This window comes from Ixodes scapularis, unplaced genomic scaffold, assembly GCF_016920785.2.
Source record: "Ixodes scapularis isolate PalLabHiFi unplaced genomic scaffold, ASM1692078v2 PGA_scaffold4__175_contigs__length_147842914, whole genome shotgun sequence".
Lineage (NCBI taxonomy): Eukaryota > Metazoa > Arthropoda > Arachnida > Ixodida > Ixodidae > Ixodes > Ixodes scapularis.
Window position 1 is genome coordinate 76,801,105 of NW_024609879.1, and position 27,889 is coordinate 76,828,993.

The following is a 27,889-nucleotide window of genomic DNA, read 5'->3' on the forward strand; positions in this document are numbered from 1 at the left end:
ATGAGTGGAGAGAAGTTGAAGGTTTTAGTCACCCTTCTGGCAGTCGGTAAGTTTGTCCTAAAATTCCTGATATACTCTCACTAGAACATTTGGGTATGATTAAATGCCAGCTCTAAGTTCATCGCATATCGTTTCAGTGGATGGTGCTAGGCTATTAACTCCCAGATACCCAGTCCGAGACCCGGTCGTGCTCGTGCTCTATGGATAAAAACCTAGGGATGGCTAAACAAATCCCTAGGCCTTCGCGGAAGTTTATGATATAGTATTCCATTAATGGGCTAACACTTTCTCCAACCCTGAAATAGGCTTAGTTCACTTCGTGCTCACCAGAACATACGGAGGAATGGTGTCTTTGCTTCTAGGGTGTAGCACTTAGGCGCCCGTTTCAGCTTATAGCGGTGTCGGCGTCGGCGTAACCACGCGCGTTGCATTATGGGACGTCGCAGACCTATACGCAAATTCAATTCCGCGCTAAATTTAGCGGCGAAACCTAATTGGTGCTAAACTCACGTGACGTCAGCTTCCCTTTAAATTTTGTTGGGAAAACGAATTTGTGTCTGGGTCACGTAACACAAAGTCCTGTGACATCATTTTCCCCGCTAAATTTAGCGGTGAAACTAAATTGCTGTTGGCGTTACGTAGCGTCAATTTGTCAGCTAAATTTAGCGGGGAAAGTGTGACGTCGTGTGACGTCACAGGCCACGGCTTCACGAAATATGGAGAAGTTAGACAAAAAATCTTTTACGTTCAAAGAAACACCACGCGCGTTAGATTATCGGGACACCCTCCCCCCCCCCCCACTGCCCCCCCCCCCTCCCCCGCACCTTCCTCGTCATTCCAAACTTACCCGCAGCAGGAAAGAAAAAATATATATATATATATATATATTACTTTCTCACATTCTCTACTGTGGAATATCGCAAAATCAAAAGACCCCAGCAATTCGTTCTAATTCCGGACTACGGAGAAACATTAACATGTGTAATATTTTCACCATCCAAAACTTTTCTCAGTTCAGCCACAAACAAAAACTGTTCTTTCTCCTGAATGCTTTTTCTTTATGTACTATAAAGAGGTAGTTTTCCGACCAGGCCTATCAGTGTCGTCGAGTGGCGGATGTAACCGTGTTTCATGGCGTTATATCCTACTCAATGTGGGCCGTCGTGTTTGGGTTTTCCAAGCTATTCATTTCTTTAAACTATTGTTGTGGCCAAGAGAGTGGGCTGCTAGATTTATTTACGTTTGAAGAATTAAATTGGTGATGAATCACACGTCACATGCTATCATGCTATAACCGCTCAAGGGGGTCTTAAAAAAGGTTCAAGATAAGAAGTTTTGTAGTTTCACCGCAGAAACTAAATTTTTTAGGGCTCATTTTAATACTCGTGCATGCTTTCAGGGTCATTGGTCTGCCAGGATGATGGCAATCAGGAAACTCCTGGTCCTGCGAACAACCAGCCCGAGTGCCAATCTCTGGGACTCAGCGGCCGCCTGGCAGTTGTAACCGGGGGTGCAAGTGGGATCGGAAGAAGCGTCTGCATGGTATTTGCACGAGAGGGAGCCACGGTCGTTATTGCGGACAGGAACAAAACGGGCTCCAATGAAACCTTGCAGATGCTCCAAGGTCCGTCGGTTAAGTTGCTGATATATTACCCTGTCGCTTTTATTGCACGCAATCTTGAGCAACCAACTCAATAACAGGCTGAAGTTAAGCAAGTTGGTGCATAATGCAAAAGAAAACGGTCAGCTAGAACGATAGGGACAAAACACAGACAGGGAGGAATAGAGACATACACACCGTTGACTACCAACTGAGACTTAATACTTCTTCTGCATCACTTTAGCCCAAAGATTCACACGTAAAGTAATAACAAACCTACAAACTAACATTACTAAATTAAATTACACTAGATTAATAAATTTGGTCAATCAGACCTCCCTGACCCAGCCCAGAAACCCCCAGTGACACATATCCCTCTTATTCCCTTTCACGGGGCCATGCCACACTGCAAAAATCGCTTCTTTCTCGCTTACCGTTAAGGAGGGCATGCTCACGCAGTGATCGGCGGTTTCCTCAATGTCCAGTGCCTCGATAATCTCGCGCACAAAGGCATTTCTGTGTCTTTTAAGAATAGAAATGCTGCTAAAACTTGGCCGGCACCCGCACGTTCTGCAATGGTCTGCAAGGTGCCCAGCCCCCGTGCCCTGCACGGACGCCGCGTGCTCCCTGACTCTGTCATTAAAAATCAGGGAGCTCACGGCGTCGGTGCATTTATCGCAATTACTTTAGGTGTGAATCTTTGGGGTTAAAGTGATGAAGAATTATAAATTCTCAGTGTATAGTCAGCGGTGTGCTTGTCTTTAATTCTTCCAGTCTGTGTTTTTCCTTATCGTTCTAGCTGACCGTTTCCTTTTGCAACCAACTGATCTAGAAACTAACGCTCTAGTATTTGCTACATAAAAAAGGACAACTACGTTTTCGACGCGAAAACAACTCAAGTTGAAATTTCGTCTTCCTTGATATGCGCAGTTCCTAAAGCCGTAGTGAACAGGCCCTGTTGTACAAATTCTGTAGAGCCTTTTTCTCATATAACTTTTTTTTTCGCCGTCCTTTATGTAAAGTATTCTTTATCATCTAACGGGAGGCATATTGGGGAGGGGCGGGTTGTTTAGAGAATACAAAACAAGCCTCATGTAACCGGGGATGCGTAAAATCACAGCATCTGGTTGGCGACGAGAATAAAGACATATCGATGAAATGCTTAGATTGTAAAGCTGATTTCATGAAAACATTATCGTGGTTTTTTTATTTTTCTACGGCCTAATTACGCAATCGCGAACGCTTTTAACATTGCCGAAATTAGTGTCCATATGCTCTAGGCTTATGTAAGCCTTCGAGTCAGCACTGGCGTTCATTTACATATAGACAAAATGGGTTGAATTGTTGAAGTGCAAATTGTTTACAAAGATTCTGAAGGGCTTCTTGAGGTTCCTTTTTGGTCTGTGAATCCTTACAAAGACTTTCTTCAACTTCAAGGATCTTCTGTGCCTCATTCATAATATACTGTAAAGGACTTATTTTTCGCGGGCTCAATATTTCGCGATTTATGTCAAAGTTGAAGTTTTGGAATAATTCGCGGGTTCTAATTTTCGCGACGCGGTGGGATCTCAATATAGGTTCCAATGTGCTTACGTTTTACCCGCATTGTTCGCGGGACCTATTTTTCGCGGATTGTAAGCTATCCGCGAAATTTGCGAAAATTAGGTCCTCACGAAAATTAAGTCTTTCACAGTATTTGCCTTCTCAGAAACAGACGTGCCTCCGACAGTATAAACACAGTCTGTAGGAAGTAAGCGCTATCTCATGGCATCTACGACTCTGGGTGCGCCTTGATACCGGCTATTGTAAACCCTCTTAAATTACCCGTGGTGTCCGTTTCAATTCCGAAACACAATTAGTGGTCACCTGGTAACTCCACACCACGATGGTTAAACTGCTGTTGTCCTGTCGTGTCCTATTCCTTTCATCGTCTTCGTTTTTTGAAGCTGTTACACCCACCAAGTCAACCTTTTACCAACTCGCCCAGTTCAACACCTTGTTTAGCGTAATCGTTTGCATTATTACATTAGAACCCACATGGCAGCGAAAAGCTGACAACGTTCGTCTGTGTACAAAACAGTGGAAAGTGATGCGCACCGCGTAGAGAGGAGAGTAGTGAAGGACAAAGGCGAGAGGGAGGCGACGTCACGGGGCGGGTGCTAACGCTCACGCGGATGCTGCGGCAAATCTGAACCACGTGACCTGAAGTTGGAGATGTGTGAAACGTGCATGCCTTGGTTTGCGCTACAAAAGGGACCGTGAATCAAGTACTACCGCTGGTCGAAGTAGTTGGCCAGCGAAGGCGGATTGCGCACGAAGGAGACCGGCTGCCGAAACCGGTGAACAGCGAAAGCAATGTTAGACAGCGGAATCCGCTTCTAAGCTGCTAAGCGTGCAAGGCTAGCGTACCAGACAGAGGAACGGAAGCAGCGCGTTGCTCGGCTGGCCGAAATTCAACGGAAAAAGCGGCAAGCCGACGCGGGTATCTGTGCGACAGAGGATAGGGCGAAGCAGCATCCCAAGGCGGGACGTGTGTAACATTTCCCAAAAAGTCATGCCAGCGTCTCTTATAAGGATCTACCATTGAATCTACCTTTAATTTTTTTTATTTATTTACTTGTTATGCATATTATAGGCCTGAAGTCATTATTAAGGAAGTAATCAAACAAGTTCAGAGGAAAAGAAACTTCCATCGCTGCAGGTGTTTACATTAAAAACAAACAACGCCTGGGCCCAATCAGAAAATTTCAAGCAACCACGTCCTTCATAATAGTTGAGCTAGTAACCTATGGAAGAAGTTTTCTTGGTGACCGCCATGCTGCCACCGTAGTAAATGCTGCTGCTCAGATGTTTCAGATAGTTCGAGATGGGGCCTAATGATATTCGTGAACGAAATGCATATTAAGCGTGGTCCAAAAACAAGCTCACAGGGTTTATTTTCACTGAAACAATTATCTCATCATTTCAGAAGGCGCAGTCTCCACCAAAAGTAGGGCTAGTGGTTCAATCCAGACGCCAAAGTTTCAGAACTAACCTTTATATCAATCAAAAGCTAAAGTCGTTATCTAAAAATTTCATTGGAAAACTGGGGCCCTTTTTCGCATGTTGTCTGTGAGCGGCGCGACTGAGCTCCCTGCATTCGAGGGCTCCGTCGGGCGGCATTTTCCATTGAGCGTTTTAGAATGTCAGTTATAAAATTTGAATAAGAAAATGGTTAGTTCAACACTGACATCTAGCGCTCTATTTTGGCAAAAAGCAAATGTTCGGCAACCTTCATTTTTGCGGTGAGAAAAATATTTTGTACATATGGCTATTGTGCGCACACAAAGACAGGGACAGAAAAGAGAAACACGTGGACAACCAACAAGCGCGCTAGTGCGCTGGACTAAAGCTGTTGCTCAGTTCAAGGTTGTCTGCTCAAGTTGAGAAGTTGTTGGCTTGTCGTCTACGTGTTTTTCTTCTCTGTTGCTGTCTTTTTGTGCGCATCTTTAACCATGTTTAATCTGTACGTACTAGCTCAACTGTCCACCTTAATACTTAAGGCATTTTCGGGAGGGAAACGCCCTGTACATTTAAAAAAATGTGAGCGAGTTAACGTTTTTGGAGGAGGCTACGAAACACTATCACTGCGAACAATTCCAGGACACCATTGATTGGATAACCTCAGAATACAATGCGAACAAAAAGATCTGATTCGCACATAGACGACGAGCTTGACGCTTCTACATTGTCCTTGGGCTGATCTCATTTACCAGATTCGTATTTTAACGTTCTTCATTGATTGGGATCCAGATCTTGTTTGCCCTGATTGGCAGTTTTGGTGTTCTGCAGAAGTGCAAACTCGCGGTCTTCCTATCGCTGCTAACCTCCTGAATAGCATTAAAGAACGCATGAAACGGACGCTGATGCGCGTGTTCCATAGTGTTACTTTTGAAGCTGCGGATCAATATTTCTTGAAACACGAAAGAATAAAACACAGAGGGACGGACACACAGAGACAGGACAGTTCTTTTAATTAGCAGCCGACATTCATGATGACCCCTCAATCGGTCAGCGCTTCTCTAACCCAGCTCTCGAAAAAAGAGAAAAAAAGCCTTCTATAACAGAGAAGATAACGCCGTTGGAAAAAAAGAGGCCAAAAAAAAAAGAAACATGATGCTCAAATTTAAAATTAAAATAAATAAAGAAAAGATGTCTGTCACTCCTAGAAAAAGAAGAAAACACCGCCGGAAAAAGAAAAAGCGCAGAACCAACTTGAGCTCACCACTTCATCTCCTCTCTGAGAAACTCTACCTCTGCCTTGGTTAACCTAAAGGAGGGTGAGGCATAGTTCAAATCCTCCCTGAATATCTTGAAGGACTCAATAATTTCTCGTCCTAGTCTCTCCTTGTGCCTCCCAATGACTGCGTAGCTTTGAAGTCCGGCTCACATTTTGAACAAATGCGGTTGTGCTCCACAATGGGATAAAGAGAGTCACTAGACGCACGTGTCACCTCGAGGAACTGCTCCCGGAGGCGAGTGTTGAGGCACCTACCGGTCTGTCCAACGTACCTAAGCCCGCAGGTAGAAGGAGTACGGTACTCAACCTTCTCGTCGCAGGGGACAAATGAATTTGCATGCTGGATGGAGCAGACTTTGAGGCACTGTTGTCATTTACCTTTTGGCGAAGCTGTTTTAGGCGTGTCTTGCACGAGAAAATAACAGAAGTACCACACCGCGCTGCGATGGTCTTCAAGCTGTGAGAAGCGTTATGAACGTAAGAAATGGTAACGACCTGAGAAGTCCTCCTTCTGGGAAACCGAGAGCTCGCGGAACCTAAAATTACACGAATGAAAGTGGTCGAAAGAAGATACTTCGGGTACCCAACATTGAGAAGGCGTTCTTGCTGTGCTGATAAGCTGAACTGAACAAGGTGGGCCCTGGACTTAGCACGGGACGAGAGAAAGGAACCGGACAATTCCATACTTGACCATTTTAGAGTGCGAACTTCGTGCGGTATGGTACTTCTGTTGTTTTATCGTGCAAGACAAGCCTAAAAAAATTTCCCAAAAGGTGAATGACAACAGTGCCCCAAAGTCTGCTCCAACCAGCATGCCAACCCATTTGTCACCTGCGACGAGATGTTTGTGTCCCATAACCCTCTACCTGCGGGGATAGGTACGTTGGACAGTGCTGTAGGTGCCTCAAAACCAGGGTGTAAGATAGACAGGCGGGGAAACGAGAGCCACATGAGCGACCGGATTGTATCCCCCTCGGTTTTCTCTTTTTCTGTGGCGCCATCTATGTGGAGCACCGTGAACTCTCACTCCGGGTGGGCGACCGGTGGCGACCGGCTAAACTGACGGAGATGGTTTCTCGTGGGTTTTCAATAGAGGACGGTCGTGCTCTCAGTTTATTTTGCGCACTCTCCCATAAAGTTCCGTGCAAATCCGATTCTGATTGTTTTTCTTTCGCCGCAGCGCCATCTGTCGCAAATGGGGGGTAATCGCAAGCAGACGAGTACACAATCCGGTCACGGCGCTGCGGTAGGCTTCTATGGGCCGTTTCTCCACCTGTCTATTTTACACCTTGCTCAACACTTGCCTCGTGAAGCACATCCTCGAAGTAAACCGTGCGTCTATAGTGACTCCCTTCATCCCATTGTGGAGCAAAACTACATTTGTTCAAACTGGGAGCCGGACTTTGAAGCTACGCGAGTCATTTGGAGACACAAGGACAGATTAGGACGATAAATTATTAAGTCCATCAAGATAGCCAGGTATGATTTGAACTATGCCTCACCCTCCCTTAGGTTAACCAACGAAGAGGTAGAGTTTCTGAGAGAGGCGATAGAGCGCTGAGCTCAAGTTGGTTCAGCGCTTTTTGTTTTTCCGGCGGTGTTTTCTTCTTTTTTTGCAAGTAAAGATGTGTATTTTTTATTTATATATTTTAATTTTAATTTGAGTATCTTGTTGTTTTCCCCATTTCTCCAACCGCGTTATCTTGTCTGTTATTGCGGTTTTTTCTCCTCTTTTCGAAGGTTGGGATAGAGAAGCGCTGACCCATTGAGGAGGCATCATAAGCGTCGGTTGTTTTATTCTTTCGTGTTTCAAGTCAACTGTACCAACCTGCTCTGTGTTCATGTTCACATGAGCAATATTTGTATGGTCAAAAGTTTTCGTGCCCTCGCGTTTCTAACGATTTCAATGAGTGGTATGACGTGAACATATTTGTGGCTAGATATGCTGTTTTTAGACGCTTGTTGAGGCGCAAACATCGCTTTATTCTCAACACGCACCGCAAGCTTTGGATGTTCGCCTTTCTTTTTAATTCATGCAATGGCCATCAGTCGAAACTCAGGTATCGACCATATCTGCAGAAGAACGTTGCTAGATTCAAAGTATCAAAGGTGAATGATCAGATGGTTGAGATCACGCAGGTTAGTATTAAGGCTGAGATGATGCGTGTGCGGTAAATTACCCAACAACTCACAGGAAATTCAGATCACATAAAACTAGCTCTACTCCATTGTTTCGAACCAGCAGCTGGTTGGTCATTAGTCTGTAAAAATCGCCAACACGCCTTTGACTAATTTATATTTGTATATTACATGCTATTATTACACTAGTTTTTTGGCGCAGCTGTTAGGCGCCCGTTCCGGATTAAGCGCGTCGCCGTCGCCATGGCCGTGGCCGTCGCCGTCGGCGTAACCGCGCGTTGCATTGTGGAACGTTTCCCATAATGACATCACATGTGACGTCACGTGTGACGTAACGAGGGTCACGAGTGATGTCACCCTCGTTGCGTCACCCGACGCCTAAATTTGGTGAAAAATTGTTACGCTAAACTTAGCGGGGAAATTTGCTTGCTAAATTTAGCGGGGAAGTTTTTCCGCCAAATTAAGCGGGGAACGTTTCTCGTCAAATTTGGTGGGAAATTTTTCCGCCAAGAAGTTGTTTCGCTAAATTTAGCGAGGGAATGCCCAGGGAAATCGTGCCACAATATTACGGTCAATTCCCCTCCGTACCCAAACCTCCCCTCCGTCACATTCCCTTCTCCCCGTAAGGGCTGCGCTCTGGTTCGGCATTACAGAGAAGTCAAAAGTCTTTCGTTTTTTCTTATATTTCTAAATGTATCCGGCGATTTTCGCATCCTCCGATTTCCGTTCCTTCTACGTGTATTTTTGGGTGCGAGTTTCCTATATTCAGAGTGAAATATTCTAGCGATTACCAGAAAATTTAATATTTGGAGAATAGCAATGAGCGGGTGTAGCAACGAGTGGGCAGTATATGCTCAGCGTATTACCGATTCAAAAGCTTGGCTCGGTGAAAAGTGACCAGCAGCGAATTTAGGAGATTATTGCCTCTATCCCTACCGAAAAATCCGGTATAACTTTCCCTATCCGGAATATGGAACCGGAAATTTGTTACTGGAAACCCGAAATCTAGATTGAGAACAAAGGAAAAAAAACACAATGTATTTCCTCTCCGTTCTTTCATCTTCTTCGTTCTTCCTGCTGTCCTTGTGATATATTTCGTTTAGAATGACCAGAAGCGAGCTGATCCGACCGAATAGCACGTGAGGCCAAGACAGGCCAACCGGAATGCAGTGCTGTCCGACACGCTATAAGTTTAGCGAGTCCGGTTTTGGTGGCATTGCTCTTGACTGTCAGGGGTGTCTCATTGATTGGCCGTCACGAAGAGGCCGTGGGTACGCAGATTACAGCGAATGAGATCAACCGTGGCTTTTGATATCTTCGTAGCGGCCTTAAATGCCGTCGACGTTATCTTTTTTGATAAGCACAAACAACTACTGAACTTCCTGGCTTTTCAACGTTTTTGCTTCCACACAACAACAAAGAACAAACACTACTTAAAGACATGTTACTAAAAACCTGTAGAATTAAACAGAAATGAAAGACGCTTAAAACTCCCTGTAATGCCGAATTAGAGCGCAGCTCTTGAGGAGAAGGAGGGGAGGGGACGGAGGGGACGGTAGGCCTCTCCTCCTCCCCCCTCCCCTGCTCCTTGCCTCCTCCCCCTCTTCTCTTTCTCCTCCCTCCTCCTCCTCCCTCTCTCTCCTTCTCCCTCCTCCTTCATCCCCCTCCCTCCTGCGAGGTGCATTTTGGGAAACGTCCGATAATGCAACGCGCGCGTCACCGCGGTGAATTATGGCACGTTTCCCGTAAGCACCGCGCGGTTACGCCGACGGCGACACGTCACGCGGATGCGTTACGCCGACGCGTTACAGCTACGCCGACGGGGACTGCAACGTTGACGCGTCACGAAAAAGTGAAAGCCGTTTACCACTCCCTGTAACGCCGAATTGGAGCGCAGCTCTTGAGGAGGAGGGGAGGGTACTGAGGGCCATGTGTTCTCAGGGGGGGGGGGGGGGTCACGTGACCCCCCCGAGGGCACGTGACCTTGGTGGGGTCACGTGGGGGCAAACACGTGCCCCCCTCAGAGGTCACGTGACCTCGGGGTGTCACGTGACTCCCCGGGTCACGTGACCAAAATCTTTCCGCTAGATTTAGCGGGGAAAGTTATTCCGCTAGATTTAGTGGGAAAATGTTTTCCGCTAGACTTAGCGGGGAAATTTTTCCGCTAAATTTAGCGGGGAAATTTTTTCCGCTAGATTTAGCGGGGAAATTTTTTCCGCTAGATTTAGCGGGGAAATTTCCGCTAGATTTAGCGGGAAAATTTATCCGCTAGATTTAGCGGAGAAATTTTTTCCGCTAGATTTAGCGGGGAAATTTTTTCCGCTAGATGTAGCGGGGAAATTTTTTCCGCTAGATTTAGCGGGGAAATTTTCCTGCTAGATTTAGCGGGAAAATATTTTCCGCTAGGTTTAGCGGGGAAATTTACCCATAATGCACCGCGCGGTTACGCCGACGGCGACGCCGCTCAAGCCGGAAACAGGCGCCTAAGAGCTGCGCTCTAAAATTTCTGAAAACCTAAATTCCAGATAGAGTCCAGATAGAATCCCGATAGATTTCCGGTTCCATAATCCGGATAGCGAAACGTTATACCGAATTTTTCGGTAGGGATTTCGGCTTTCTAACTGAAAACATTGACAAGATGAGAAAGTCAGGGACGAATTTAAAGTGTCCCCCTTCTAGTGCGAGCCTCCCACCTTCCATAAAATTTTGGCATTGTGTGATATGGATATGGATATGGATATGGTGGCTTAACCCTTTGTATCGGGCGATCACAGTTTTAACAAAACTGAATCTAGCCAGAAAAAAAAAAAAATCCTAAATTTGATTGCCATTGCCCCCCACCCTCCTCACAGTTTTCCCCCACCAGTCCTCCAGTCTTCGCTTTGTGATTTCAACCACCCCGAGGCCGCCGACATCCCCCCGCTGACTGCGCTGGCCACCATGGTCTCGACTTCCCACTTCATTGATGCACGTCGTCTGCGTCGTCTGCCCCTGCCCTGTCGATGGTGTCGGTCCCAAGTCCAACCTTTTCAGACCCAGTGCAACCGCATAATCCACCAGATCTGGTGGCATCAGCGGTCTCAGCTCTCGGCACTCCATTATGATATGTTCAGCTGTCTCCTCCTGCTGGCCACATAGCTGGCATGTACCGTCCATCCCCGGCGTGTACTTGGACCTCAGGTGGCGTGTCCTCAACACTCCACTTCGTGCCTCGCACAGCAGCCCACTGCCCCTCGAGTTGTCGACGAAATCCACGCCCACAATGCTCTTCTTTTCCGCACCGTAGACGGCGAGGGACGGCCGCGCTCCTACCGCGGCGACCCATCTGGTCGTTTCTGTCTCCTTCACGCGTTCCCCCACCTGTTTCGCCGTCCCCGGAGATTCGACCTCGCACAGCAGCACCCGTGGCACGTCATATCGCTCCGTGAGCTTGTTCACTCTCCTTACCCACCGGGTGTTGATGCTTCGAAGGTGGATGTACTTGAACACCTGGCGAGCCCATCGTTGTTCCGGCAAAGTGCAAAGCCGCCGCTCGAAAATCAGTTTGCTGCTGGCCTCACGGGCCTCAAATAAGGACCAACCCATGTCGCCCTGGACGTACTCACTGGTGGTGTTTCGGTGTGTTCCCAGCGCCAGGCGACCCACCTCTCGCTGCCTCACTTCCAGATGTTCTCGTGTACGTGCCGACAGGCACAGTACGGCATTGGCAAAGGTCAAACCCGGCACCGCCACCATTTTCCAGAGTGCCCGCACCGTCTCGTATCGGCTGAAGCTCCACATTCCCCTGCATCCCAGGTAGCCCTTGCGTTTGTTCGCCGTGGTCCGCAGCTCGGCCTCATGTTGTTCGAGGTACTTTTGTCCCGACTGCAGCGTCACTCCCAGGTACTTATATTCGGTCCTCAACTCTATCTCTTGGCCCTGGATGTTCACTCTCTGCGACAGCTGCGTAGAGGCATCCTCTGTTTCCTGTTGCTCCACCCCCGCCCCAAAGACTCCAGACTTGCTGGGGTTGAACGTTAGCCCCAGGGTGGTTCCCTCTTTTCCACAGATGTCCAGTAATTCCTGAAGTTCCTCCAAGGACCCTGCCATAAGTACCACGTCATTTGCATAAATCAAGGCAGGGATCCTCTGATCCACTTGCCTCCCCCTTCACCATAGCACATCCTGAAACCCAAGCGACTGTCCTCCAGTGCTCTCTCCAGTCCTGCAATGTACAACATAAACAGAAGTGGTGAAAGCGGGCACCCCTGTCTCAGTCCTTTTGTGGCCTTTATGGGCTCGGTGAACTCTGCCCCCCACTGAACCACTACGCTGTTGTCTCTGTATATCTGTTGGAGCAGGTCCCTCCATTCCACAGGTATTCCCAACTCCTCCAATACCCTCCAGTGCAGCGAATGGTTCACAGAGTCATAAGCCTTGGAGATGTCCAAGAAACCGAGGTATAGGGGCCTCTGCTCGTGGTTGGCGATCTCCATAGCCTGAGTGATTATGAACAGGTTGTCCTCCAGCCTCCTTCTCTTGCGAAATCCGTTTTGGAGTTCCCCGAGTATGCCCTCATGCTCAGCCCAGCTCTGTAGGCGCTCCTTCAGTACATGCATGAAAATCCGGTAGAGCACCGAGGTCACTGTTATCGGACGGTGGTTTTTCAGGATGAGCTTGTCTCCTTTCCCCTTGCATAGCATCCTGACCCGGGATCTTTTCCAGTCCTCAGGTATGTCACCTGTTTCCATCACACAGGAGAGACCCTCTCGGAGCCGTTCCCTGGACTTTCCTCCCATTTTCTTCAGAAGGCCTGCTGGAATGTCATCTAGACCCGTTGCCGTATGACCATCCATGCGTTGCATGGCCCTGTTCAACTCGCCCTGGGATATAGCTCGGCGCTGTTGGGTACTTCTCGTGCTGTCCCTCAGGGGGTCACTCTGTCTTACTGCATCTGGTTGTTCGAAGCTCTCCGTCATTGCTAGAGCGATGTGCCGGATACATTCATGTCCAGTCAGGACTACTCCGCTTGTGGCATCCCTTATTGTTGTCGGGTTAGGCTCTGCTCATCTCTCTTCGCCCCTGACATGTTGCCAGAACTTTCTTGGGGCATCTCTGCCACTGCTTCGCAATTCCTCAAGCAGTTGTCTGTCCACCTTCTTCATCTTTCTTTGCACCATAGTCGAGAACTCAATCTTTTTTTCCTGGTATTCATCCCATGCTTTGAGAATATCCTCTCTCTGCGCCCTCATTTTGACTGCTTCACCGTGCTTCCTGGATGCTGCTCTCCTCCGGTTTCTTGCCTCTTCCACTTCTGTGTCCCACCATCTCTTTCTCTTTTGTCTCCGTTTTCGGTGTCCACTCCTTATTCCCTTGACCTTTGTAATCCACTTGCACATCCAATTCACCACGTCTGTGTACTGTCGTATGGGTTCATCCTCCCCTATTGGAAAACCCCAATATAAACAGCGTATTACGGATATTGGTAAACAATATCTTTTTATTGTATTGCGATACAATATAGACAGTGTATTGGAAAACATTACATTTATTGTATTGTATTACAATAAGGATTTGTTATGGGATTCCAATATCCATAATACGCTGAAAATATTGGAATCCAATACCGTATAAACCCTTATTGGATCCCCATGTGTCGTATGGGGATCCAATAAGGGTTTACGATTCCAATATACTCAGCGTATTATGGATATTGGAATCCAATATATTATATCGGCTACCAATAAAACTATATACGAGTTGGAATATCACGTTCAGCGCAACATTTCTCTGCAATGCAGTCTCTTCTTGTGTGTATTTCTGAGTGATAAATTAAAAAAAATGTTGCTGTTGTGAAATTGTGAATAAAGAAGCAAAACACTGGACTTATCCATACCAAATATATTTAACATATTCCTGAACTGGAGGATCTGGCATTTACTGCAAAAGAAAGTTAATTGTTTAGAATTAGGACTCTCATTCAAAAACTTGATGTTTGAAAACAGAATGTGAAATCCTCACCTTAATGAAAACAGCACCTGCTAGCTGTAGTTATTTAGAAACTGCAAAATAAAAATTTGTGATTAGTTCGCGACAAGTAGCAATCCTTCACCAAGCGGGTAGATTCAAAATTATGTCTGCGTTTGATTGTGGAAAAATAAGCTTCAATGCCACTGCCACAGGTCATTCTGAGCTCAGTCAATTAAATATACGTATCCTCTCTCCTGGCTTCACTATTCCTGCTTCGCACCTAACTAGAGTATCTAGAATGCTCACCTTTGAGGAAAAACGAACTGGTGCTTGCTTGCTTGTAGGCCGTGGAAACTGGAAGAGAGATTTGCGGTTAGTTGCGTCCAACTAGCAGTTACTTTGAGTAGCCACGTAAAGTACACTAAGTCTGAAAGATTCAAAATTACATGTGCGGGACATAGATATCCTCTTGCGACGTAACTGGACACGTGTCAATGTCGCCCGCTTGTATTACAGAAAAATAAGCTGCAATGCAGGAGCTCCCAGTTGTTCTGAGCTCCGTCAATTAAAAATGCTGTACCGGTCATATGGCTTCAGTATTCCTCCTTCGGGAATCTGGAATTCTCACCTTTGAAGAAAAGCAAACTGGGACCTGCTGGCTCTTAGGCTGTGGAAACTGCCAGAAAGATTTGCGATTAGCTGCGTCCAAGTATCAATTTCTTTGACCGGCCACCTACAGCACACTAAGCCCGATAAATTCAAAATTACATGTGCGTGACATAATATGCCTCTTGTGACAAAACTGGGCACACGTTTTGTCGCCTACAGCAACACTGAAGCCAGACAGACAACAGGTACGGCACCTTTAATTGACGGAGCTCAGAACGAGTAGGGACGCTTTCACTGAAGCTTGTATTGCTGCAATACACATGTGTATTGCAGCAAAACAAGCTTCAGTGAAAGCGTTCCCAGTTGTTCTGTCAATTAAATATGCCGTACCGCTTCTCTGGCTTCAGTATTGCTCCTTCAGAGCAATCTAGAAAATCTAGCATCCTCACCTTTGAACGAGAACGAACTGGCGCCGGCTGGCTTGCGGGCCATGGAAACTGCAAGAGAGGTTTGCGATTAGTTACGTCCAAGTAACAATTTTTTTGGGTAGCCACCTACAGCACACTCAAAATTACATGCACGGGACACAGATGCCTCATGCGAGGGAACTCCCTTCATCCTTGTTTTCTGTTAACTCTGCTCACCTTCACCACTCGCCTCCAATTTCTGCGCTACTTCTTTAATCTCAATTCCCTGGTTCCCAAAGGCCATGCCATGGCTTGCGCCAGTCACGAATCTGTCAGCCCTGCGACTGGCGCTATTGTGGCAAAGGCGCCACAGCACCTGACGCTTGATGTGCTCTTTCAATATTTTGAGCATGGCTCAAAACAGGTGGATGGGTGTCTGGTATGCCCTTTGCTTATTTGCGGATCGTTCCGAATCAGAGGGTAGGCGCTTCTGCGACCTGGGCGCATGCTCGGTATTTTACAATAGTTGAAACCGAACTCTGCAGGAATCTAAAAAAATGTAACAAACATAATGTGCACGCCAAAAGGCATAGCAAATGAAACACACACCTCCCTCGCTTAAGCCGTTCCTCCCTAATGTCCCGGTCGGGTCTCGTCCTGATGAATCGTCGGTGGAGACCTGAGGAGCGGTCAACATCAGATTAGACCTTTTTGAGACAGAACCATATACTTGCTGGGAGGAAGTACACCCAAACGAATCTCAGGCATGTCATTTATAGTGCGTTTTAAATTGAGACGAATGATGTTAAATGAGACATCAATACTGATGCACCCCTTTTGCGAACCCAAAATTTTGAAGGCCTTGTCCCCCTCGCTAGGGGGACAAGGCACATGAATCCCGGCATGTGGATGAAATTTTTACCTTAACATCCCGACTCAATGCCCATCCCTAAATATTCAACCACCACACCTTTAGAAAAAAAAAATTTTTTTAGAAAACACCGAATCATCTACTACCCCTACAAACGCCTGAACCAAGCATACTCGTACCGTGGCTTGTTTGCTCAGTGCCGCCCCCGAGTTAATTCGGGCTGACAATGTTGTTGTTTTTTTTTTCAAATGGAACCCACATTCTTAGTTTTGGTTTGTCTTGTAGAAGCAGGTGGATACTTTTATAAAGCTTCCTCCCTATGCGCTTCCGAGTCAACATTTTTGCAATGGCCAACCCCCGGGCTTTGATTTTGCGCTCCTTGATGAATGCTGAAACTCATATAGGCGAGCAATAGCTCGCCTTGAAAATACTTGCTTTTGGTGGCCGAGAACAAACTCGTGTTCCTGATTGGCAGCCACTTGCTGCCAAGAATTGCTGCACATATCCTAAAGATTAGTCTAACACAGATGCTTTGGCCGGACAGAGAGACAAAAGCCTGAAACAAGGCCACTATACAGACAGGAAATAGAGTGTCTGTGAGGAATGAAACGCACAACTCAGATAGGCGTGAATCACTCACCTTAAAAACACTCGCCATGCGCGGCAAAGAGCAAACTTCTGGCCTTGATTGGCTGGTGCTTGCCACCAAGACCTGCATGTATAAGAAAGAACCTGGTCTTAGTCAAACTTGGGTGTTTTTGCAGAAGAGAGACAACAAAATACTAATGCAAGACCACTACACATAAGTTATGGCATTCAAGAGGAATGAAATACAAAACTCATAGGCGGGCAATAGCTCACCTTGAAAATACTTGCTCTCGGTGGCCGAGAACGAACTCGTGTTCCTGATTGGAAGCCATTTGCTGCGAAGAATACCTGTAGATATCCTAAAGAACCCAGTCTTAGTGTAACACAGATGCTTTGGCCGGACAGAATACAAGTCTGATACAAACCACGAAAAGCAGGAAATAGTGTCTGCGAGAGATGAAAAAAGACCCAAGTGGAGAGGCTCGTTCTGTTTCACGTTAGTCAAATAGTGTAGCTCATTTTGCTAAAACGATGCATATTTGCTAAAAAAAAGTATCTATATTTTGCCCCATTTAGCAGAGTTTACTGCCAAGGGTACCTGCACACCAGAATAAGTCAGAATTAGTCAGTTTTTTTTTTCTTCTTTTGATGAGCGACAACAGAATCCTAAACAGATGATGAAACAAAATATGAACACAGCAAAACAGGCTAGTTTGCCTTCATGCAAGCAAAGTGCCTCGGCCAACCAAATGAGGTTCTATTCTTTACCACTTGTCATATTTGGCGGGAATAGTAAAGTAAATGAAAATAAGGCAATCTCTCTTGCAGCCGACAGCTGCAAACAAAATTCATATACCTCAATGAACGACCTGGAAATAAAATTGGGTGGTGGCCAAGTGGTTTAAGGTGTCGAATTTCAAACTTACAGACTGTAGTTTCGGTTTAAGTCCTCCTGGTGTATATTTTTATCCTTATAACTATATTTACATTGTTTTTTTTTTGTATTTTTGAGGCACAAGTACCTAATTTATACGCTAATTCACCTTTAGAAGCGTTTTAATTACACTCCATGCCTTTCTAGTGCTCGTAATTGATTCTTGGTGAAAGCGGTCTTAAATTTTTCTTTTCTTGCTGTCACTGCTGCTTGCTTTCTCACCTTTAGAATGCTGACAACTCGACACAAAAGTAATGAAAAATGTGTTTAATGTCATGAAGATCAGCATTTCCAAGCTGTACCCCTGCTTCATGCCCCGACCATGCCACCATAACATAGCTGAGTGCAGTGACAAATGGTCCCAGGTTTGTCACCCAACCGTTTTTTGGGCTTACGGTGTGGCGCGACTCATGAAGCACCTATGCTTTGCGATGAAGCCAGTGAGCGAGGTGTGACACACTAGAGCTGTGCAAGCCACAGCTTTACAGCCTGCAAAGCGTGGGAAGATCCCTATCCCTTTGCAGAGCTGGCATTAGCTCACCGAGAAGCTATTGCAAGCACTAGAATGCCACAGAGTGTGAATAAAAGCGCTTCTGAAAATGAATTAGTGTGTAAATTATGCATCTATATGTTAAAATTAAAAAAAGTATATATGTATATATATATATATTTAAATACTAAGAAAAGCAAAAAAGAAAAAAAATGTTTCCAGGTGGGCTTGCCCCCAGAGCTCCACGTCCCTTGAATTCAGTTCCCTAAAGCCCGCTTCAGACGGAACAATTTCGCCCAGCAACTTCATGTCGCAACACCAGCAACACGGGCCGCCCGCGTTCACATGCAGCAACCCGAATTGCTACGACTTGCCATCATCATCATGAAATTTTATTTTTCTTACAGTATTTAGACACACAGTTATATCCTAAAAACATGTTTTTATATCTTTAAATTGGGCTGAGAATACTAACTCGTCTTTTTGAAACAGTTTATTTTCAAAAATGATCCATTTCAAACCAGAACTAAGTCCTCAGTTCTCATCATCACGACCACAGGGGTGTCACGTGAAAATATTGCATTCCTGATTGGCTGCTGCCGCTTCAAACATCTCCGAGTAGTCAGAGTTGCTCGTCCGCTTCGAGCCGGACCCAATCTCAGCAATTCGTGTCGATCTAGAGAAAACTAGGGAACAACCCGCCAGCAGCCCCAAAATTGCTGGAAAGGTTGCCCCGTCTGAAGCGATCCTATACTCTGTTTCATACATAGAGTGCAACGCAGTCAAAGCTAGCGCACCGGTTTGCATTGCTGACCGTGCCTACGTTCGCCCCACAAAATAGTGCGTCCCCTGCAGAAAAATTTTAAAAAGTCGGAAAATGTGCCTCCTCGGGGCTAGTAACTGATATGGGCGTTATGATTTCAACGGAGCACAAATGTTTTTCAAGAAAAAGGAAAAGATAATGTAAACCACCTTAAATTGTTTTCGTGTTCATCCGTGTGGCAGCCGCTGGTTTTGAGAAGATGGCGTCTTATGCAGCAAGCTCAAGTACCTTTCCTGCTCGGATGTTTTCGAAGATTCATTGTGCGAAAATCTTGAAAGAGTGCAAGCGGATGATCGCCAATGTGTACGGGAGTATAAGAACACATTCCCCGGAGAATTCGGTCGTGAAGTCCTGGAGACGGCCAGTAACGACACTGGAGTGTGCCCTGCACTGTCGCGAAGTGCAAGGCACAGTGCCTATCTGGCAAGGTGGCGTCCCCGAAGCAAAGACCTCGCAACAAGAAAGTTTCGAGCACGGGGACCGTCAAGCATGACGAGTTCACACAGAACGCCATTCGCCTGAAGGTGCATTGCAAGTGCTCCGAGAGGGAGATTCCTACCCTTAACAGCTATTTCAAGATAAACTGTACAGGCCACAACTATTGTCGTTAATGTTTTATCATAAATTTTGGGACAAGGCCGCTATCAGGGCGATTCCTCATTCCACGCTGCACGAAAGAAAAATATAACTCGGTGCTGGAGGCAAATAACACTTACAAAGCGGCAGACCAGATGGTAGAAATCTGGCCTCTCGGCGACTTATAAATAAAAATCAAGAAGGAGGAACTGAAATATGCACTTCGTCAATGCGCACAATCTTGCAGAAAAAAAATGTCTAAAAAAGAAAGAAAAAAAAAAAAAAGCGTAAAATGGGTTCGAATTACGGCCACCGAGACGAGACGTCAATATCGCCAGAGCAGCGCCTTCCACCACTCGTCCACGAAACGCGCGGAGTAACACTTTTTCTATTTTTTCATGCGCACTACTTTAGTACCTTTGACAGCGTTGCACGCTAAGTATGAAACAGAGTATAAGACACCCTATTGTCTGGTACAGAGACCATTTATGAACGCTTGGGTGTTTAAACGATGTACTACACATTTTACAAAAAGAAAAAAAAAAATTGGGTGTTTAAACGTTGTACTACCCTTTTTTCAATAGAAAAAAGCAACAATAAAAAAAATAACACACTTCAGAAGAAAAAGCTAAGGAAACGGAATGTACCATTATGTTCAGTGAAGTTTGGTGACAAGACTCGGGACTCGAGCAGGAATGCAGTCATCCTTGGTGTGACCCCATGAGACGGTCTTGCTGCCTTTGCTGGGGTTTATCTAACTGAAGTACCCGTACGAAAAGTAGAACACGTGTGCATAACACTCATTATTCACAAGAAAATTTGTCAATGTCCAAAATGACCCATGAAGAAAATTATGCGAGGAATTTTCAGGCTGCGTTGGCCGAGTCACCTCTCGTGGCCAATGTTTCATAGCAACTTTAATTGTTGTGAACAGTTATAGGTTATATTACGAACAAAGTGCAATTTGGTTTTGTAGGAAACTAACACACAAAACGACACTTGTATAAAGTATGTTGAGGTGCCTCTAAACAAACTCCAGGGTTTCATGGCGCCTCCTTCAGATACCTGATGTTGAACATGAAATATGTGCACCAAGGAGTGAGCAAACAGCGACTTCAGATTTGTCTCAACACCAGCGACATGTCGACAAGGTGTGCAACGTGTAGAAGGTCGTCTAGAAGTGTGCCAAGATGAAAAAGCAAGATGTAACGATATCAGAATAAGATCACACCAACGAGGCACCAGTGTGGTGAGACAATCTACGATGTAGAGACAGTAATCGGGAGTCAACCGACGTACGGCCGCGATTTACTTTGCAGCGACTAAAATGAAACATGGCAAAAAAAAAAAAAAAAAATTTTTTTGAAAATAAAACGCGTTTTTTTTTTTGTTTTTTTTTTTACTTTATTTGTTGAGCGCAGCCGGTAGCAGAGCAGTTGGGCGGCGTCACGAAAATCTGAAAGACTCGCTAGCTTTTCTCAACTTCGTACGGCGCCAGTCGGCACCACAGATGAATGGTCGGCACTCTTAGTCTACCAGGGAAGAAAAAAGTACGAGCTCAGAGCCCAGCGTCGATCGCGACTTTCGTAAAGAGAAGCTCCGGTAACACTTCGGCGACTCGTGAGCGTAACGCCTCTTCGAACGAGCCCACGAATCCAACACGTCGAACGGTTTGCGCCGGTAAGCACGCTGGGAGCCAGGGGGCTGGAGGTTGAATATCCGAAAGAGACGAGGAGCTGGTTTCTACGTCTATTTCGCACATGAGATAACAAGCCGAGTGATAGCTAGCCGAGTGTAAACACTGACTGACGTTACATCAGAGTACACGCAGTCGAAATGACGTCTGCAACAGAGCACAGCCAGACGCTTTCAGCGGGGACGCATGCGTTCAAATAAGCTGCGATTTCAAAACATCATGTCTCCATTCTGTCCTTCAGTTGATCTGTGTATACCAAAGCACTCAATGCTGCAAGTAATAAAGTCGTCTATACGTACCTTTCGAAGCGATTGAAAGTGCGTCGGTTTCACTTGGAACCCACAAGCAAAGTGCGCGACGAACTTGACGAGCTGTTATCCGTCGGTTCCGCCGGGTTGGCGCGGTCGCGGTCGTTGCGCAATGGCGGCGCAATCTCGGCGGCTCGCTCAGCCGCTTGTCTGGCAGCGCATGCGCGCAGGCGCGCCGGCTCGCCTCCCTGGCCTCCCTTCGAAGTTCGAACTGCCTCCGAAGCTCGAGCTGCTCGAGCGCTCGAGCTTTCGCGCGCGCGGGTTGACGATGGAAACTTTTCTCATAAAACGAGTCTGTAACGTATCGTTTGATGGCGCAAATGCACGTATTTTTCCCGTCGTTTTTTACAGTGTGTGAATCTTGCGAAACAGGCGACGAAGAGTGGTGGGTGAAATGTGCTCGCGTGTGGTTGTGGATTTTGTGTACGACGTAGGATTACCCAGAAAGGTGGGTCAATATCGATAAATGTGCGGGTAAGAAGCACGTGACCTGTCAAGCCCATTAATCCTCATTATTTTATCGTGCGAACTGACATTGTCACGTATCGCGTTCGATTTGGGTTCCAACATCGGTAACCTAACTTTTGTTGCATTAAAACTGCAATAAACATTTGTTTGAAAACGATCACTCCAATGAGCACGTCGTTATTGGGCTTTTTTATTGAAAGGTAGGTCGCGGGTGTCCCAGCTAGTTATTCTGAAAGGTTTGGTGGTTGTCTAGCATTTCAAGCGCTCGAGGCTGTGTGTACTGTGTGCCGTACGTACACTTGCGCTTTCGATCAATGTGAATGTGTTTGCAACGCGGAACGTTTGTGTTCTGTGTGTATCCACCTCCAATATCGTTCTCTCTCGTATTGCCGTATGGTAACTCCTGCTGTTGTACGATATCATTCACGCGATGTCGTATATGTGGGCGTACCGATATCCACATGTTGCTTCACGGGCGATCAATACTGTGTTACGTATCCTCTTAGTCCGCGGTATATGCCGACGTAATTCATGTTGGTAACTTGGAATTCGTTCTGAGATTTATCCACGCGATATTGTATTCTCCTTTGGGCCCGTGATCGACGACCGATATTTATATATCGTGTGGCCGCACAGTATGTCCATGTCGGTCACCAATATGCACGCGGTGTCGTATTCTATTCCAATAACCGTAAGTTCTGTCGGGATATTGTGCTTCGATATCGTGTTGTATACCAATAACCGCAAGTTATATCGGGATATTGTGCTCCAATATCCTGTTGTATACCAATAACCGTATACAATATCGGGATATTGTGCTCCGATATGAATTCCCATCGTGCGTATTGGGTTAATCGGATAACAATAAGTTTTTATTGGTTTCCATCAACTTCATTGGAATACAATATTTCCAATAAGCCGAGTTCATATTGGCCTTTTTCAATAGGGTCCGCCTCCTTTTCCAGCTCCTCCACCACTCTCTCCATTTCCCTACTGGTTAGCCCCTTGGGTGTCCTTGGCATCGGTGACTGTCTTAATTTGGTTGCCCCAAACTCCAATGTCAGTCGGCGGTGATCACTTCCAAGACTCGCTCCGCCAGTCTCGTCTATTGTCATCTCTGTTAGGTTTTCATATAAAGTTGGAGACATGAGACAGTAGTCTATGCATGAGGAACGTTCTCGAACTGCCCATGTGATCTTCCCTTTACTTTTTTCTGTCCCGTTCACCATCACTAGTCCCATTTTTTCCATCCAGCATAGGAGTTCCCGACCGATCTTATCTGTCCTCTCATCCAGTTCCTCTATATGCGCGTTAAAGTCTCCAAGTATGATGATGGGTAAGTTCAGTTCTTCCACGTCCTTCTGTAGACAGGCCAGTTGTGCCTTGTTTGCTTCCTCGGATTTGTTTCCAGTTCAGAGGTACACTATTCCGATTGCCACCTTCTTCTTCCCTATCTTCCCTGTCATCCAGAGGTGCTCCACACAGCTTTCCCTTTGCCTTTCCCATTCGCCTGTAGCCGTCCCCAGAAAGCCCACACCTCCCCCTTTTCGCTCCCCACCTCTTCTGTTCTGGCCCTGCCAAGTGAATTTCTCATGTGCTGGTGGTACTTCCGAATTCCTCAGGTGGGTTTCCACCAGTCCCACCCCCACAAGACTCTCCTCTTCCATTGAAGCGTACAGCTCCTCCCATTTCGCTGCTTTTCTCCCTCCTTGCATGTTCAGGAAAGCCAGAGTTTGTCGCGTTCTCCTCTGTCCCCTGCGTGTTCTCTTTCTTGCCTTTTTTGGCTGCATCCTTATCTCTACCGTTTCCTTTGGTTGTGGATTTTCCACCCCCGCCCCGTCCATCCAACTGTCCGCATCTGTCAACTCCTCACTAGCTAACTTTTTTTCCTCTTGTAATATGGGGGACGTATTCTCCGAGTCGTTGTGTTTTCTTTTTTCCCGCATGGTTCGTCTTGGGTTTTGTCTGTGTGCCTCTTGTAGCTTTTCTCCTCTCACTGCCATGCCCTTCGCTTTTCCCCTGTGCCCTCTCAATATTGTCTGTGAGCCTCAAGTTAACTTCCACAGTCAAAACACTGCTGAAGTCAACATGCACATGATTGAGGTTGGGAACTTGAAAGAGACGTCCGGCAATCATCCTGTCAGTCACTATGGTGCGTAAAACATAAACCTGGTGCAATTTTGTTCAATCTCGTGAATGTTTTAATGATAAATGTCTACATTTGGAGCAGCAATAGTAAAAATAATTTTCGTGGCCCATTTGCGAACTCGGGTCTTCTGTTCTACTCTCAAGATTTCACATTCACAGCGTAAAATAAGTGGATAAGTGTTTAAAAAAAAAACGACCAATCGCTGCATGTATATTCCCAACATCAGTGTTGACTTCTAGGTGACCACGTAATGCACGAACATGTTAACTGTGGCATGTCCTGGGTATAAGAAACATTATTGAACCTTATGCAATTTGATACACGTAACACTCTTCATATTTTATTTGGGGTATGGAGAATATTCATGAAGTTAACGCGTGCCTTCTAAATGTCCTGCCCTATCCTGATCTATACAAACGTTTATCTCCCATTGCAAGTGAAAATAATTCTGGCCTCAAAAATGTGTGTACACTTAGTTTCAATGTAAGCCGACTAAGTTTAGCGCTAACTGAAATGAATAAAACGATACATGGGGTGCCTCTGCCATTACACAACTGCTACATTTCGAAAATCAACAATGTAGCAGTCTCTTAAAACTTTTTTTTTTATCGACTAAGCCTACCCGGGGCTAATCCCCGCACGCCTGCTGTGTCGCACTGATCTGCCACTGTAGTGCCAACTCATAGCGCCTCACGCCAATGGTCCTTCCACTTGTCCAGGTGTTATTTCTTTTTATAGCTTCATACAACGGGGATCACCTGGCCATCCACGTGGACGTCTCCAACTCGACTGCTGTCAGCGCTCTGTATGAAAAGGTTGAGGCGTCTTTTCCTGACAAAAAAATCAGCATCGTTGTGAACTGCGCCGGTATTGCGGGAGACCCAATGACAATTGAGAAAACGAGTGACAGTGACTTTGATGATGTACTCGCCACAAATTTGAGGGTGAGTCCGAACAATGCGATGAACCATGCTTCACAACTCGAGATAGCACCATCGTCGTTCCATATAGACTCTCCCAAATTTAGTACACAAGAACAAGATCCACCCACAAATATTTATGTTCCTTAAGTTTGATGGTTTGCTGCTTTTCACTCGCATTCTCTCCGGCGTTTGCTCTTTTAAAGTGAAAAGGGTGGAGGTATTTTTGCAAGAACCTCTTTTACTATATATTAACACAAAACAAAATATGGGCCTTTTATTTCAATTGTACTTAAAACTCAAAGATCATCTAGAAAAGATCGCTGCTGAACAATCTTTAGAGCGTACACACGGTCATAGTTCATATTAGAAAAGCTTGTTTCATACTGCACGTCCTTTATTTTTTTGTCAATAAGAGTAGTATGATCTATTGATATAATGCCTGTTTTTGATTTCATTACGTGATCAATTCTTTAAACCTAAACATTCCTGCCGCGAGACCTTTTACTAGACTCATTACGTACGGTGCCCAGTAACAAGGAATAGCATCCACAATACAAATTACGCTAGCATCCCCATATTATGCCAGCTCCCAGCGGCGGTTCAAATCTTTATTAGAGCTCACGCCGCTCTCGAGTTCGTGTGCATAAGGTCTTCCTCATTCTAATATTCTGTGCTTTGGTAACTGTCCAATCTAAAAATTGCCATCCTCAATAACAATATTTTTTTATAAAGGGGATCATTCCGACGTTCATGGTGCGCGCAACCTTCACCATCAAAACATTCCGAACGGGAGATATGTAAAAAGTTTGGACATTAATAGCATACCCGATATATGAATAGTTAAAATGTAAATGCATACAAATGTTGCGTGAAAATTAACAAGGTATCTAGTGCCCTGGGTATAGCTACAAAAAATCCGTTTACAACTAACTCCCTGTAACGCCGAATTTAGAGCACAGCTCTTGAGGAGGAGGAGGGAAGGGTACTGAGGTTCACGTGCTCTCCAGGGGGGGGGGGCGGCCACGTGACCTGAGGTAACGTGACCTTGGTGGGGTCACATGATCCCCTCCCCAAGCTCACGAGGGGGTCACGTGACGTTGGGGGTGTCACGTGTCCACGAAGGTCATGTGACCTCGGGGGGTCACCTGACCCCCAGAAAATTTTTCCGGTAGTTTTAGCGGGGAATTTTTTCCGCTAGATTTAGCGGGGAAATATTTTCCGCTAATTTAGCGGGGAAATTTTTTCCGCTAGATTTAGCGGGAAAATATTTCCGCTAGATTTGGCGGGGAAATTTTTCCGCTCGATTTAGCGGGGAAAGTTTTCCGCTCCAATTAGCGGATAAATTTTTCTGCTAAATATAGCGGGGAAATTTTTCCGCTAAATCTAGCGGGGAAATTCTTCCGCTAGATTTAGCGGGGAACTTTTTTTCGCTAGATTTACCGGTACATTTTCCGCTAGATTTAGCGGGGAAATTTTTCCGCCACATTTACGGGAAAGTTTTTCCGCTAGATTTAGCGGAAAATGTTTTCGGTAGATTTAGCGGGGAAGTTTTTCCGCTACATTTAGCGGGGAAAATTTTCCGCTACATTTAGCAGGGAAAATTTTCCGCTACATTTAGCGGGGAAATTTTTCCGCTAGATTCAGCGGGGTATTTTCCCGCTAGATTTAGCGGGGAAATTTTTCCGCTCGATTTAGCGGGGAAATGTTTCCGCTAGATTTAGAGGGGAAATGTTTCCGCTGGATTTAGAGGGGAATTTTTCCACTAGATTTAGCAGGGAAATTTTTCCGCTACATGTAGCGGGAAAAGTTTTCCGCTAGATTTACCGGGAAATTTTTCCGCTAGATTTAGCGGGGAAATTTTTCCGCTAGATTTAGCGGGGAAATTTACCCATAATGCACCCCGCGGTTACGGCGACGGCGACGGCGACGCCGACGCTGCTGAAGCCGGGAACGGGCGCCTGAGAGCTGCGCTCTAAAATATTAGGGTTGGTTAGATGATTAAGCATAATAAGTATAAAGGGGCCGAAGTACTGACAAGGATATGAACCGGAAGACTCCTTCCATCTCTTTTTTTTTCCATTCCATTGAAGCTAGAATTTTGAGTCCAGCGCGTGTCATGTCTTCATGTTCATATCCTTGTATGTCATCTTGTTATTAGTGTGTAATGCGTCCAGTGTATATTTTGCTGTCCAACGGGTGATATGTCGTCTTTGAGTCCATAGTTCTGGCATGTGAGCACTCAGCCGATTCCATTCACCCGCAGGGAACCTTCCTGATTGATCGAGCCTCGGTGAAGCACATGCTGGCCAACAACGTCACGGACGGCGCCATCGTCAACATCGCGAGCATAATTGGAAAGACTGGTTTCCCAGAAATAACACCTTACTCCGCCTCCAAGGGCGGTGTCATCTCTCTTACCAAGGCAGTGGCCCTGGAAGTGGCCGGAAGAGGCATCCGGGTGAATGCCATTCTACCGGGCCCCGTGGACACGCCCATGCTAGAAAAGTTACCAGAGGACAAGGTGGCCATCTTTGTAGCGGCAACCGCGTTGAAGCGCAAGGCGAGGCCCGAGGAAATATCCGAGACGATCGCGTTCATGTGCAGCCCGAAGAGCAGCTTCCTGACAGGAGCTGCCGTCGAAGTCACGGGAGGAGTTTAACTCGTTTACGTATAAATAAAAAATAAGAAAAAAGCCTCTACGGGGCTTTTATTTCCTCTCCTTGACCATTAAAAGTCGGTTGCCAGTCATGGCTTGTCCAGTCTTCTACTCCTACTAGTCCTTTAGCGCTGATGGAGTTAATAGGGAGTTTTTCTAGACATTGTTTCCCCCTTCGCTAAGTACTCGGCAAAGAAGAAGCCGCAACTGCCCCTGCGCGCCGATGGCCTTGACTGTAGGGTTCCGGGTATGGCAGCGGGCTGCGGAGAGCGTCGCAAAACGACAAAAACCATCTGCGAAAACTCCCTAATAGACCGCGCCAAAAGTTCATCGTTACGGCTCTCGTTTTTTATGTGGACTTGCTATCACCCGCTAAAGCAATCACGCGCCAACAACTAACGCATGGTGCTGGCTGTTCGGTGTG

The 27,889-nt window shown here is 46.0% G+C and overlaps 1 protein-coding gene across 1 annotated transcript; it reads left to right on the forward strand.

Annotated features, from left to right (window-relative positions):
- LOC8052831 ((3R)-3-hydroxyacyl-CoA dehydrogenase-like) lies at positions 1–27,468 on the forward strand. Its single transcript, XM_040208082.3, has 4 exons — positions 1–46; positions 1,400–1,624; positions 24,625–24,830; positions 27,073–27,468. The coding sequence occupies exons 1-4, from the start codon at positions 1–3 to the stop codon at positions 27,466–27,468; spliced, it is 873 nt and encodes a 290-aa protein (XP_040064016.1).
- The last annotated feature ends 421 nt before the right edge of the window (positions 27,469–27,889 follow it).